The following is a 15,630-nucleotide window of genomic DNA, read 5'->3' on the forward strand; positions in this document are numbered from 1 at the left end:
CTTGCTCAAGGTTACACGGCCAGGTGTTTCTGGGTGGGTGCTAAGTGTCTGAGCCCAGGATTCGATCTCCAGGTCTTCTCAACACTGGAGCCGGTGCTCTTACTTGCTGTGCTACCTGGCCGCCCCTTATTCATATAAATTTGAATCAGTTCTTTATGTATCTTAGAATTGAGACCTTTATCAGAGAAACATTTTTCCCCTCCAATTAACTGTTTCTCTTATAAATCCTAACTGAATTGGATTTGTTTTGTGCAAAAACTTTTAAATTTTATGTAATCAAAGTTGTCCATTTTACCCTTTATGAACCCCCTGTGTTGCATGTTTGATCATGTCCATAGATTGGAGAGATAAGCTAACCCTTTCTCCTCTGATTTATTTATAATGTGACCTTTAATATTAAAGTTACACATCCATCTGGAACTTATTTTGGTATATGGTGTGAGGTGTTGGTATACCTGCCAAGACTTACAAAGAAACTACATAAACACAATTACAAAACAATTATAAAACATTCACAAAAATAAAGACAGATCTAAAAAAATTGGAGAAATATTAATTGATGATGGGTAGACCAAGCCAATATAATAAAAATGACAATTCTACCTAAATTAATTTACTTATTTAGTGCCATATCAATCAAACTACCAAAGAATTATTTTATAGAGCTGTAACAAATAATAACAAATTCATCTGGAAGAGCAAAAGGTCAAGAATATAAAGAAAATCAGTGAAAAAAATGTGAAGGAATCAGCTTAGCAGTACCAGATTTCAAACTATATTACAAAATGGTAATCATCAAAACAATATGCTACAGCTAAGAAATAGAGTGGTTGATCAGTGGTATAAGTTAGGTATACAATATAGACCAAAGATCCATGCTTTGGGGATCCATACTTTGTCACTACTTTACAAAACTTACTGGGAAAACTGGAAAGCAGTCTGGCAGAAACTAGGCGTAGAACAATATCTCATACTGTAAAACAAGATAAGGTCAAAATGGGTATATGATTTAAACATAATGGGTGATATCACAAACAAATTAGAGCAGCAAGGAAATTTTGACTTGTAAGGTCTTTGAATAAGAAAAGAGTTTATGACCAAACAAGAAACAGAGAGGACCATGGGAGGTAAAATGGATCATTTTGATTACATGAAATTAAAAAGATTTTGTACAAGCAAAACCAATGTAGCCAAAACTAGAAAGAAAGCTGGAAACTGGGGAAAAATTACAATACTTTCTCTGATAAAGGCCTCATTTCACAAATATAGGGAACTAAGCCAAATTTATATAAATAAAAGCCATTCCCCAATGGTCAAAGGATATGAACAGGAAATTTTCAGGTAAAAGAAATCAAAGTTATTAATAATCATATGAAAAAATTATCTAAATCACTAATAATTAGAGAAATGCAAATTAAAACAACTCTGAAATACCACCCCACATCTATCAGATTGGCTAACATGACAGAAAAGGATAAATTCTGGAGGGGATATGGAAAAAGAGGTACACTAATGCACTGTGTTGGTTGAGTTGTGAACTTGTCTAATCATTCTGGAGGACAGTTTGGATCTATGCCCATAGGGCTATAAAATTGTTGCGAATGCTTTGATGTAGCAATACCATTACTAGGTCTGTATCCCAAATAGATCAGAGAAAAAGAGGAAAGGACCTATTTGTACAAGAATATTTATAGCAGCTCTTTCTGTGGTGGCAAAGAATTGGGAATTGAGAGGATGGCCATCAATTGAAGAATGGTTAAACAGGTTGTGGTATATTAATTTTCTTGTGCTATAGGAAATGATGAAAGAGATGGTTTCAGAAAAACCTGGAAAGTCTTATATGAACTGATGCAAAGTGAAATGAGCAGAACCAAGAGAACATTATAAATAGTAATAGCAATATTGTAATGATGATCAACTGTGAAAGACTTAGCTACTCTGATCAATATGATTATCCAAAATACTCCAAAGGACTCATTATGAAAAATACTATCTACTTCTTCTATGGAGAGAACTGATGCACTGAGTGCTAAATAAAACGTTGTGTTTTTCACTTTATTTTTTTTACAGCATGGCTAATATAGGAATATGCTTTGCATGACTTCATATATAATGGATATCATATGGCTTATTTTCTTAATGGGTAGTAGAGGGGCTAGAAGGAGGGAGAGAATTTGGAACTCAATTTTTTTTTAAATGAATGGTAAAAATAAATAATTCAAAAAGAAATGCTGATGATTTATTTGAAATCATTTTATACCCTACAATTTTGCTGAAGTTACTGTTTCGTTTAATCTTTAGCTAACTAGGGTTTTTGTAAGTATTATTATTACATTATCAAAACAACTATAATTTTGTTTTTTTACCTATTGCTATAATTAGCATTTCTAGAACTATGTTAAATAGTAGTGTTAATAATGTGCATCCTTGTTTTATCCCAATCTTATTGAAAAGATCCCCATTTTATATAATACTAGTTCTTGGTTTTAGATAGACAGTATTTGTTATATTAAGGAAGGGTACACTTATTACTATTTTTCTAATGTGTTGGGCATAAATTGATGTTGCATTTTGTTGAATTCTGTTGTTGAATTTGTTGAAGTCATTCAAGATACAGTTTACAGATATATATGTGTGTTTGTATATAGACACATGTATCTATACATATGTGTATATCTGTGTATATATATATATATATATATATATATATATATATATATATATATATAATGTGTGTATGTGTACTTATGTTTAGGGAGAAGTTCAGATGGGAAGAATTCCCTCTACTAATTAGAACACTCTTACATTAGAGAGAGTTTCCTGCTTATATTTTATAGTAATTGTGAAACATGACAAAATTCAACAATAAAGTGAAATTAATTTGTGTCTAAGGTTTTTGATTTACCAAATAGGACAATAATAATGTTAATGTTTTCTTTGGCTAAGAACAATATTTTCTATTTTCTAAAGATTAAAGGGCCTTTATTAGTTTAAAACAGTTGTTATCATGTTTTGATTTGTTTACCTTTTATCTAATTAGATAGGGAGGGAGAATTTCCCCATTCACCTGAGAGGAGCTGAGATGAGTGTACCCTTAGGATACTCTCCCTCCAGGTGGAGGTTGGATCCTTTAGGTTTGTGAGTGGATATGAAAGAAGAAAACTAGCGGTTGGAGTTGGTGTTATTATCTAGACTAGCAATTGAGAATGAGGCTGGACAAGCGCTTGATCTAGATGATTTGGATATTGATATCAGGAAATCTGAGCTAAGGGTAGGGGCCAGAAGAGGTGAAGTCAGGGAAGCAGTAGGAGCTTCATGCTACAGAGTAGTACGCTCCAGTGGGGTAGGAGTAGGGAAGGTCATAAATGGCCAGTGATGCTCTTGGTGATCTTCAGACTGGTTCAGACTCAGAGAAGCTAAGAGGTCAGGTGATAAGGCATGGACTAGCTCAAGGTCAGAAGAATTTGGTGAGATTTCTCACAGAAGAACAGATTGAGAAGTCAGGCTAGTACCAAGTGCCCCTTTTTTAACTGAGAGGCTCAGGACTTTCTGAGCATCTCTCAAATAGCAGATGCTCTGTCCCAGCAGCAATGTAGTCCTAGAGAGCTTGGTTCTTCTACTGGGATATCATCTTCATCTCCTTTGGCCCAGGGATCCTTAGAGTCTTTCTTGAAAGGCAATGCTATATCCCCAGAGAAGATATGAGACAGAAGATTTGGAGGAAAGAGTTAGCCCAAATGGGTACAGTTGCATGAGCCCTTGGAGTTGTTGCTGTCTGGCCCTGGAATCTCTAATGGGACTTTACTGGGATTGCTAAAACCCTTGTGTTGATAGGGGAGCTCATCTAAAGACATTAGGAAACATTTTGTTAACATGACTTTTTGGCCCCTTTAGGGAGGTGCTCTTCTGGGAGGTGTGAATGCACTCCATACATCCTTTCCTGATAATCCCCTGGAGCAGTACCAAATGCAGTGTGAAATGATTCTGGAAAAGCTGGAGCTTCAGAGTCTTCTGAGTGAGGAACTAAGAAGACTTGATAGGTGAGAAAAGAAAAGCCAGAGAAGACTTAAAAATACTAATAATCTGACAATGACGGTAATAAGAATTAGTATATTAAACAGAAAAAGTCTGTAAATTCTACATACTAGAGTATGCTATAATTTGCTGAATAATTAATTTTCTGGATTGCTAAAAAATTAATTATTCTATTGTAATGTCCCATTTAAGAAACAAAAAATTCAGAATTCAAGTCAATTTAGAAGCATTACATGGCTACCTGGTGAGCCAGGAAGCCTTTATAATCTAATCTAATCCAATCCCATCCTATAAGAATTTATTGGATAACAAATCTGCTTCGTGCCTTTTGGAGAAGGAAGATGTTGTGGGGAAAAGAGAGAGAGTGGAGTAGCCCTTCCTAGCCCTACCCAAGAAAAATGTATTTTGGAAGGTTCCACTAGGGATACAGCATGGCATATCAGACAAGAGTGTTGGACTAGAGCCAAGAAGGATTTAGGTTCAAATTCCACCTCAGATAATTATTAGCCGTGTGATCTCTCTGAGTCTCAGTTTCCTCATCTGTAAAGTGGGGATAGTAATACCAACTGTTTCACAGGGTTGCTGTTAAGCCCAAATGATATGTCTGTATATATCATATATGATATAGACTAGAGTATATGAAGTACCATATAAACCCATCTGCTATAAATACTATTATTCTAATGATGAAGATAATAATAAGAATAGCTATTCATATTATTACTCCTTTACCCCAAGCAGGCAGCATGCAGAAATACTGAACATATTTAAAAGCATTCTTAGCATTTATGGAAAACATTCTTCTAAGGTACAATTTTTTTAAACAAATGGTAATTAATTTTGTGTTTTCCCAATAAGAAAAACTAAATTTGTTTCAGATGTATTGGTAGGAAACTGAAACTGGTTTTCTCATATGCCTAAAGGAACTCATTCAGTTAGTTAGAAAAGAGAAATAATTAATCACATTATATACACAGTAATATCTCTGTTAGCCCATGCCAACCACTCTGTTCCTTCCCCCAGTACCACTCTCCTACCAGAATATACACACAAATTTAAGTGTCTTGAATTTCTACACTTTGTTGGCTAAATTGGGCAGATCCATAAAGGAATTAGTACTTCTATTTGTTCCAAATCTTTATAGCTCAAAAATGATTGGAAGTTTTTTTTTTTTTAACTTTCTTTTCTAACAGCTTTTCCAACATTGAGCAGGACAAACTTACTCATAGAAATAATTAATAATGTTGTATACTCAGTCAAATTGTAGTAAATTTTCACTTTGTATTTAAAAAATTGGGGCAGCTAGGTGGCATAGTGAATAGAGCACTGGACCTGGAGTCAGAAGGACCTGAGTCAAAATCCAGCCTCAGACACTTAACACTTACTAGCTGTGTGACCTTGGGCAAGTCACTTAACCCCAACTGCCCTGCCTTCCCCCCTCCAAAAAAAAAAAAGCAGCTCTTTTTTTTTTTCTGGTTGACCTACTGGAATCCTTCTCTTGATCAAGAGAAGCAAATTAAGATCAAAGCTGTTCCTTTAGGTTGTTTACTTTTTGTAGTAACAGTTCCTTTTAAGGTTCTCACAGGAATGCCTTTTTACCTTTGGAAGGTCTGCTCCTTGGCAATGAAGGAGAGCTCCCTGTGCCTGTAGTTTAAGGGAGGTCTGGGGAAGGAAAGGAGGGAAGAATGTGAAGCTCAAAATGAGTGTTGTGTAGTGTGACACCAGCAGGGTGACTTACACTCCTTCCCCCAACTTCAGGAGGACCCTCCCAGAGGAAGAAAAGAATAGGGGAAAATAGAGGTATATGATTCTGCCTTCAAACTTTCCTCTCTGCTGTATATTTGTATTGAAAGGCAGCCACATTGCTGCAACCACACATAGTACCAAAACCAGATGCAGCTTGGAGATTCCGACAAGAAATAATCTAGTTTCACAGAGTAAGAAAATGCAAGTAGCAGATGGCTCTTTTCCCCTTAGGGAAGAATTCTTTATTCCTTGGGGAAACTATGTAATTATAATCAAACGGTTTATATTTATATAGCACCTTTTCATCCCCAAGTACTGAAAAGCCTGTGTGGCCATTTTAATCATCTCAAGAAAGAATGGTAAGAGCCCCTGTTTAAGAAAAAAGGAGTAAAAGGGAAATTTTAATTATTTTTTTCAAATGCTTTATTAACTTCTGATTTACATCATTCATTTCCGCCAGATTTTGAGTTACAAATTTTCTCCCCATTTTTCCCCTAACCACCGCACCAAAATAGCAGTCCCACAGGATATCCCCTCCTCCAATCTGCTCTCTCCCATATTTTCTCCCATACCCCTTTCGACTTTTCCAGTGGATCTCTATGCCCCAGTGCCTGTATATCTTATTTCCCAATTATGTGTAAAATAGTATTAATAATAGTATGTATATATGTGTGTGTGTATATGAGTATTTGATTTTAAAACTTTGAATTCCAGATTCATTCCCTTCCTCCCTTGTCACCCACCCTTGCTGGGAAGATAAGCCGTTCAGTATAGGTTGTACATGTGTGGCTAATGCAAAACAATAACATAGTAGATACAGTGTAAAAGACTGACTATATTTCCCTCCCTCCTATCCCACCTCCCATTTGTTCTATTCTCTACTTTGATCCTGTCCCTTTTCAAAAGTGGGTACTTCCAACTTGCTTCCCTTCCATTATCCCCCGTCTCATCCCTTTCCCCCCCCCTACTCTCCTGGAGGGTGAGACACCCTATTTAGTGTGTATTTCATTCCCTCCTCAAGCCAAATTCAAAGGGAATAAGGTTGACCCATTCCCTTTTGCCTTCCTATTCTTCCCCTCCATTATAACCATTTTCCCTTGCCTCTTCTATATGAGATAGTTTACCCTATTCTGTCTCTCCCCATCTCCTCTTATTATATTCCTCTCTCACCTCTTAATTTCACCTTTTAAGTATCATCCCTTCCTGTTAAATTGGTCCTGTGCCCTCTATCTATGTATACCTGTAAACATATATATATGTATATATATATATACACACACATTCACATATGTATTCATATGCCCATATACCCTCATATATAGACATGTATATATTTCTATTCCCTTAAACTACTGAGAAAAGTTTCATAAGTTATAATTATTGTTTTTCCATGTAGGAATGTTAATAGTTCAACTTTGATAAGTTCCTTATAATTTCTTTTCCCTGTTTACCTTCTCATGCTTCTCTTGCTTCTTGTATCTGAATGTCAAATTTTCTATTCAACTCTGGTTTTTTCAGCAAGAATGCTTGGAAGTCCTCTATTCCACTGAATGACTATATTTTCCCCTGAAACATGATACTCAGTTTTTCTGGGTAGGTGACTCTTGGTTTTAATCCCAGCTTCTTTGACCTCCGGAATATCATATTCCAAGCCCTTTGATCCCTCAGTGTAGAAGCTGCCAGATCCTGGGTTATCCTGATTGTGTTTCCACAATATTCAAATTGTTTCTTCCTGGCTGCTTGTAATATTCTCTCCTTGATCTCAGAATTCCAGAACCTGGCTATAATGTTCCTAGGATTTTTCTTTTTGGGATCTTTTTAAGGAAGTGATGGGTGGATTCTTTCAACCTCTATTTTGCCCTCTGGTTCTAAAACATCAGGGCAGTTTTCTTTGAGAACTTCCTGAAGGATGATTTCTAGTTTTTTACTTTGATCATGGCTTTCAGGTAGTCCAATAATTTTTAAATTATCTCTCCTGGATCTATTTTCCAGGTCAGTGGTTTTTCCCATGAGATATTTCACATTGCCTTCTATTCTTTCATTTGTTTGGACCTGTTTCACAGCATCTTGATTTCTCATAAAGTCATTAGCTTCCATTTGCTCTAATCTAATTCTGAAGCAATGATTCTCCTCATTGAGCTTTTGAGATTCTTCTTCCATCTGGCAAATTTGACTTTTTAAGGCATTCTCCTCATTGCCTTTTTGAGCCTCTTTTGCCATATGAGTTAGTCTATTTTTTAAGGTGTAATTTTCCTCAATCAGGCTGCTGACTCTCATTTCGTGATTTTCTTGCATTGTTCTCATTTCTCTTCCCAATTTTTCCTCCACTTCTCATATCTGCTTCTTAAGGTCCTCTATGGCCTGTAACCAGCTCGTATTTTCCTTTGAAGCTTTTGGTACAGGAGTTCTGACTTCATTGTCTTCCTCCTGTTCCATGGTTTGCTCCTTTTTGTCCCCAAAGTAAGAGTCTGATGTTGGAATCTTCTCTCTGCTTTGTTTCCTTTGCCTAGTCATGTCGCCCCTCAGTCATTTGACCCCTGGGCTTTTTGCCACAGTAGGACTCTGCCACCAGACAGGGGAGCTTTCGTCCCAAATGCTGGAGTTTTCTCAGATGCCAGAGGTATTAGATAGGTGCCCTCTCTGAGGCCTCCACACGCTCTGGCAAGCTGGACACACACCCCAGGACCTCCACCCTAGACTGCAGTCCAGATCCAAGCAGGTTAAAGCAAGAGAGATTACCCCTCAGACTGGTGCTTGGTCCCCCTACACTCTGCAGGCCAGGAGCTGAAGCTGCCACGTGGCACATGCTGGCTGGCTGTGCCAGCATATCAGGGAAGCCATGCACTCCCACTTACTGGGTCCCAAAGTCCAGACTACACTGACCTCTCACTTTGTCCTTCGCATCTATGTGTTGATAAATCTGGAAATGGCCACAGCTGCTGCTGATCTGGAGTCCCTCCACCGGCGGCTGGTCAGGCCTGCTCTGGGGCTAAAGCCTCCGCGTGGGGCTGGGCTCGCTCCGATTCCTGCCAGTCTGCTGGGCTGTCCTCAGTGTGAGGTTAGCTCCTCTGTCTCATTTTGTGGGTTCTGCAGCTCCAAAGTTTGTTGGACTCCATGACCCTTGAGATCCCCTTCAAGATCTAAAATTCAAAGACTATAAATGCTTTTCCTTGAAGTCCCACTGTTCTGGGCTAGTAGATGGAGAGCTGGGCCTGGAGTCAAGATGATACTAAATTCAGATCCATACTTGCTAGCTGTGTGACCCTGGAAAAGTTATTTATCCTCTGTTTGCCTCAGTTTCCTCATCTGTAAAATGGGAATGATAATAGCCTCTACCTCCCAGGGTTGCTGTGAGGATTAAAGGAGATTAATATTTGTAAATCACATCACACAGTACTTGGCACATAGTTGATGTTATATAAATGCTAGTTATTATCATTATCATCATTATTATTATTAAAATGCTGATTGGAAGAAGAGACATTGACCCTTGAATAGTTTTAAGTGACTCAGATGGACTCCCAAAGTGACGTAGAATTTTGGGCCATTTAGCTGTTCTTGCTCCCCTTTGCTAACATATATCACCTAAATTTATGCTAATAACAGCTAGGATGATATAGCTAATGATAACTAGAAATTAATTTTACAAGTCTAGGTATATTTGTGTGAGATTATTGATGCAGGAAAATGCCACTTCCCAATGTAGTGGACAGAGCATGGAATCTGGAATCAGAGTGCCTAGGTTTGGATCCTAACTCTTTCTTACTATCTCTGTGGGATATTGAGGAAGTTATTTAACCCCCTGGGCCTCATTTATAAAATTAGTGGGTTAGATTAGATGACGTTTAAGATCTCTTTTGCCTGTCTGTGCTATGAACACTTAATTTTGTGAAGCAGTACCTGACCCTGATATAAGGGGTTACCACCAGGGTAAGAGGAATTAAAACTTCAAAATGAATCCTCTTTGTACAATTTTCTCTCCATTTTTCTTCCTTCCAGGCTAAAGAACCAAAATCCACTCTTGTCACAGCCTGGAGAGAAGGGAGTAGACTGTGGCTCTTTGGGAAATGAATGGATGGAAAAACCAGAGTATATATCCGAGCCCAACCCTTCCAAACAAGAAGTCAACTGTAATGGACAGACCTCCTCTGTTAGAGAAAACACCAAGAGTCGTGCTCACTCCAGGTCCCCATCACACCAAGGGACAAATGAAAAGAGAAGGACAAAACCCCCAGGTAAGCCTAACCAGGACAGAGACACCAGCTTGAACTGGTTTGACTCCATGGCAAGTGAGCACATAGATTCTGAAAACAACTTGGCTCTGTCTCCTATTACCAAGATGACCAAGGACAGCATGGATTCAGTGGCACCCAGTGACAAATCCCATGGCAAGGGAAAAAGAGAAAGGAGCAAAGAGGAAACTGACCAGCTTCCAGCAGCAGCCAATACAGATGCTCCATTGACACTCAAGAGATCTTTTCATTTTGCTAAAAAAAAAACCAACCAGTCAGAAACAGTTACTGAGAAAGCAGTGTCTCCCGAAGGGCCTTACTCAGTGATTACTCAGCATGTCCCTAAGAGACGGCAGAAATCCCAGGAGTTCTCTGAAAAGCCACCAGACTCTCCGATCATTTTGCCTCTTCCTCCTGCTGGGGTAACTGAGGAAGTACTAAATTCAGAATCTCGTTTAATTCTCCCTCATCATCCTCACCCTACTCCTTTAGAGAAGACTCCTTCAGAGGAAAGACTGGAATCGGCTGTGAGAAAAAGACAAAAACCTGAGTATGAGGTGGAAAGGATAACAAGGAGATCCCCCGACTGTAAGAGTGATGAGGTTCCAGGTCCTCCATTAGCAAAGCTGGCCAAGTTTACATTTAAACATAAGTCAAAACTGACCCACTCTTCTGGAAACAACAATCACACTCCTCTTCCTGCCATATGTAAAACTTCAGTGACACATCCTAGGATTTCTAGCCATAGAACAAATGAAGGACAGCCAAATGAAGAAGAAGCATGCCCCAGGAAGCATCTAGAAAAGCCAGTGTCTGTTTCTGGGAAGAGAAGGTTGATGGAACTAATGCACAGTGAGACTAGGGAGGTGGCACGGCAGCCCCCCAAAAAAGATGAGGCAAGAAAATCTGGCCTAGTCACTCACACTAAATCTGGAATTGAAAATCAGGCTGACCATTGCCTCTTTGCTGGTGAGAGAGAGAAAAAGGAGGAGTCATCCAATCCTAAAAGCAAGGTTCGAGCTTGCACATTAGCTAAACTAGCAAGCTTCTCCTTTACTGGCCCTTCTGAATCCAAACCAGGGACCCCACCCACTCCTGGCAACACAAACTCCAGCGAGGGAGGCCTGAGCCACCCTCCTACAGGCCCAGCTGTAGCCCTTGGCAGAAGGAAAAGTTTTCAATTGGAGGGGGCTGGAGAGAAAGCTGTCATTTCAGGAAAATCTCTCTTTACCTTAACAGAACTAGATGATGATGATGCATTAGATTTTGATTGGGAGGAAGAAATGAGGAAGAACTCAAAATTGTAAAGTTACACCATTCTTCCTTCAGTAGAGCAACTTCAAGGTATTGGTGATATGCTCTCCTGTGACTAGCAGTAAAGTCTCCAATGAAGGAGAGACAGAACACTCCATTAGGTTTTGTGATTTTCACTTTGAGATCCTGTGTGCTTCTACACAATTTTTAAAAATTGTGTGGTCTTTTTAAGTCAGTCTAGTGACTTCTGCTCATAAGAAATAACTGAGTGACCTTGTTCTTAATTCTGTTAACAAACAGAATTATGTTCCAGCAGATGCTTTCTGTTGAGTTGGTCTCTCCTGGATCCCTTGTTTCAGTCACTTATTAACAAGAGCTGAGGCCAGGAAAAAGCATATGAACCTTAATTTTATCTTCCTACATCTTGATTCTTTGGGTTATATCATAGTGAAATTATTGCCATTAGGGATATGTGTTTTGCAAATATCATGGGGCTTTCTTTGCATGTTATTTTTGTGTTTCTTGTCACATGTCTGATTTAGATTTGTCTGAAACATTTTCTTTTTTTTTTTATGAATTTGCCTTACTCATTCCATGGTAACAACCAAAGCATCCAATTACTGTTCTTTATCAGCTTTGTATTATGTTGGCCTCAAGTTAAATTTTGGGGGGGTTTTCATCTCATTGAAAGGCTGCCATTTTCTATCTTAGGATGTACTTTTTATTCAGTTTGTTTTCTGGGATAGGAAGGGAGAAGAAAAGGATGTGAAAGGGCTTAATCACACATTCATATGTCTGCTAACCAGATAGACAAAATGAAATTGTGAGTTCTACTTGAGTGATTCATTTGCCCCAGTGCATCTTTAGTGACAAGAGGTAACTTAAGCTATTTTTCTTAGCTGTTTTCAAACAAATTCCTCCTTTGGGTTCCCATGTACATTTTTAGTGCTTCACAGGGATCCATCATCATGATTTTTTTCTCATCTAAAGAATGAATTTTCATTTTTGTGTCCTTACCCAAGCCATCTGGGAGGGGAAAAAAACCATATAGTATAAAGGACTAGCAATATATATTGAAGGAAAAAAAAAGTTTTAAGGATTATTCCTTGACTCTGAATCAGCTTGTCAGACAGATTTTATTTGAAACCTATGATCTCATTGCAAATACTTTCATATTTAAACACTCTAAAAGTTACACCATCTTCTGTTTCTCATACTGTACTGCACCAGATTCAATTCTAATGTGCTTGTGCTGAAGCATGGACTGGATAATATTGTGAATGCTGCTGTCTCCTAATGAAGATATGTCCATGTGCCATTATGTAAATTTTTAGTGTTGTGGGAGAATTTTCTCCTTCTCTTCCTGCTTTCTTGATTTCCTTCCTTCTTGTTCTTGCCTTTCCTTCCATATTTTTGAGAAATAAAAGAATGTACAAATATCATGAGATTGTTATTTTTGATCCATGCCAACTAAAATATACATTTTTTTTGCTAAAGACATACCTAATTTTAGAATAGCATAAGCCCATTCTTAGTTGAATAAGATTAACTTTCCATTCTAACAAGCACAGGAGGAAAATGACTTTTCAGCACTAACTTTGTGTTAAATCTCTTTAATTGTAAAGTCCTTTTGATTTCTGTATTTAAGATATATCCTTTCTCATAGTTCAATATTTTCTGCCCAGTTGACAGAATGACTTAGAGACCAATGACAGAGTAAATAAATGTCCAGTCATCAGAAGAATCCTTAGACAAATTCTCAAGTGGATCCATAATTTTAAGGAAATCTTAACTCTGCCCTAAACCTAGAAAATCTGCCAGAGGCCACATTGGACTAGAAACTTGGTGATGAATGTAGAATGCCTTGCAAGTATGGGAAGATAAGAATAATTTGAATTTAATAGCTTAATAATATATAACACTTGAAAGTTACAAAGCACTTTGACATTATCTCATATGTTTCATTGCTGATATGTTGGGTTGCCAGTAACCCTGGGCCTGCACAGCAAAAGAGCACAGAGGATCCCTGCTATCCCGTATGTCACACACATATACCTAGGATAAAGCAGGCAACTGGCCTACATTGTGCCTCTGGCTATAGGGTCTATAAACTCCTTATAAAGAGAAGAGACCTCTTGGTGGCATAGAAGGAAAAATCTACTCTTACCCCAAACAACCACCCAACCACCCAGATTATTCATAGGAAAGATTGAAGGTTGTGAGCTGACTCTCAAGTTATTCCTCTCCTTTCTCCTACCTCAGTCCTACTCTCTATTTTCTACCTAGGATGCTTATAGGACTACACAATGAAGATGTTTGTAATAGGGAATTATTTGTCTCTGATAACTTCAAATTGTTGTAGCTATAAAATAATCATAATGTAAACTTGAAAATAAAGACATGTTAAAAAAGGAAAAATTGATATTTTTAACCAGGCCTGTGATTTAATTGGTATAGGGAACTCCCAGCAAAGAAATCCCTATGCCAGTGCAGATCAACAACTGTTCTCAGCTTAAAGTTTTGGGTTTTCTTTGCTTTTTTGGAGGGGGGAAGGTAGGGCAATTGGGGTTAAGTGACTTGCCCAAGGTCACACAGCTAGCTTTTGTGTTAAGTGTCTGAGGCCGGATTTGAACTCAGGTCCTCCTGACTCCAGGGCTGGGGCTCTATTCACTGTGCCACCTAGCCGCCCCTCAGCTTAAAGTTTTAAGAGAGTTGCCTGAGGCACTGAGAGGCAAATGACATGTTCAGAATCACACAGCCATCGTGTGCCAAAGGTGGGACTTGGATCCAGGTACTTTTTATTCTAATGCCAGCATTCTATCAACTATGTCTAGTTCATCTAATTTGGTCTCAATTTCACCAAGAAGTAGAAAAGAGATTATTTATCTTGTGAAAGCAAACCATTAATTCATTCCATGAGACTTTCTATAGTTGTAAGTTCCTAAGTGATAACCTAATGGTCTAGAAAAATGAATGGTCTAGGTACAATGAGTTTGCACTGAGCCCTTTATTAGTTGTGATGAACTTCCTGTCTCTGCAGTAACCCAAGTAAGTCAAGATATTACAAATACAGTATGAGTCTTTTGTTTGTTTGTTTTTAAGTGCCTACTGACACAAAGTGGCAGCAGCATGCTAATGGGGGAATGGACCACAGAATGAGGAGTCAGGAAATCTTTCATTCTAGCCTGAACTCCATCCCCGCTAGTTAAGTCCACTATACCTCCCTGGGTGTTAGTTCCTTCTTTTTAGGAAGTGAGAGTATTAGATAAGAGATTCTTGAGAGGCTAGAAAAACCTGGGTTCAAATCCTGAGTTAGAATTACTATGACCATGAGCAAATAAATCCCTCAACCTCTCTGAGCCCCATTTTCATCAACTGTGAAATGAATACAACAAAAGTACCTACCTCACATGGTTTTCGAGACACAAATTAGACAATTTATGTAAAGCATTTTGCAAACTAATACATTGCATCAAAATCATATGTTCAATCTCCCTTCTAGCTCAGGTTTCAAGAAAAGGACTAGATCTATGATTTCATTAGGATAGGGAACTCTTAAGATGAGGAAACTATCTCTACCAATAAAAAGGTCAGCATCTTTTCAGCAACTTAAAATATTTTTTTTATTTTGTTAAACATTTCCCAATTACATTTTTTAAATTTTTAAAGGTTTTGAGTTTCAAATTCTCTCCCTCCCTCTCAGTACTCCCTTACCCCTTGACAAGGCAAGCAATATGCTATTGATTACACATGTGAAGGCATACAAAACATTTTTATAATAGACATGTTGCAAAAGAAACTACATATGCACACATACAAAACAAGAAAAATAACATGAAAAAATACACTTCAATCTACACCCAGGAGTTCATCAGTTCTTTCTCTGGAGATAGATAGCATTTCTCATCATGGGTTCTTTGGAATTGTTTCAGGTCATTCATTGTCTTGATCAGAATATCAAAGTAAGTCATTCACAGTTGATCATAATACAATATTGTTGTTACTGTGTGCAATGTTCTGGTTCTGCTCACTTCACTTGGCATCAGTTCACATAAGCCTTCCCAGATTCCCAAATCATTCCCTTTATTATTTCTTACCACACAATAGTATTACATTGGGCAGCTAGGAGGCACAGTGGATAAGGGTGAAGAACTTGGAATCAGGAAGACTGGAGTTTAAATCCAGCCTCAGCTGTTACCCTAGGCAAGTTACACCCTATTTGCCTCAGTTATTTACCTCATCCATTTATGGACAACTGGTCAAAAGTGACCACCAGCCTTGGGGTGCGATTATGGGCATTGCTAGTAACATGAAGGCCACACACCTTCAGCTTGGGGACATCCTAGATCCTCACATCATCTGT

General features: G+C 38.2%; 1 protein-coding gene across 3 annotated transcripts in view; it reads left to right on the forward strand.

The window, feature by feature from the left end:
• Positions 1-12,709, forward strand: part of MCM9 (minichromosome maintenance 9 homologous recombination repair factor) — a 182,399-nt gene extending 169,690 nt beyond the window's left edge. For all 3 annotated transcript variants that reach the window (XM_069076958.1, XM_069076960.1, XM_069076959.1), the window contains exons 12-13: positions 3,895-4,040; positions 9,781-12,709. In XM_069076958.1, the coding sequence (XP_068933059.1) occupies positions 3,895-4,040; positions 9,781-11,320 (1,686 nt within the window). In that variant the 3' untranslated portion in view covers positions 11,321-12,709. The remainder of the gene's footprint in view (positions 1-3,894; positions 4,041-9,780) is intronic.
• The last annotated feature ends 2,921 nt before the right edge of the window (positions 12,710-15,630 follow it).

Source organism: Petaurus breviceps, unplaced genomic scaffold (assembly GCF_028583685.1).
Source record: "Petaurus breviceps papuanus isolate PSGF00001 unplaced genomic scaffold, PetGlider_PUasm1.0 90977, whole genome shotgun sequence".
In the NCBI taxonomy this organism is placed as follows: Eukaryota; Metazoa; Chordata; class Mammalia; order Diprotodontia; family Petauridae; genus Petaurus; species Petaurus breviceps.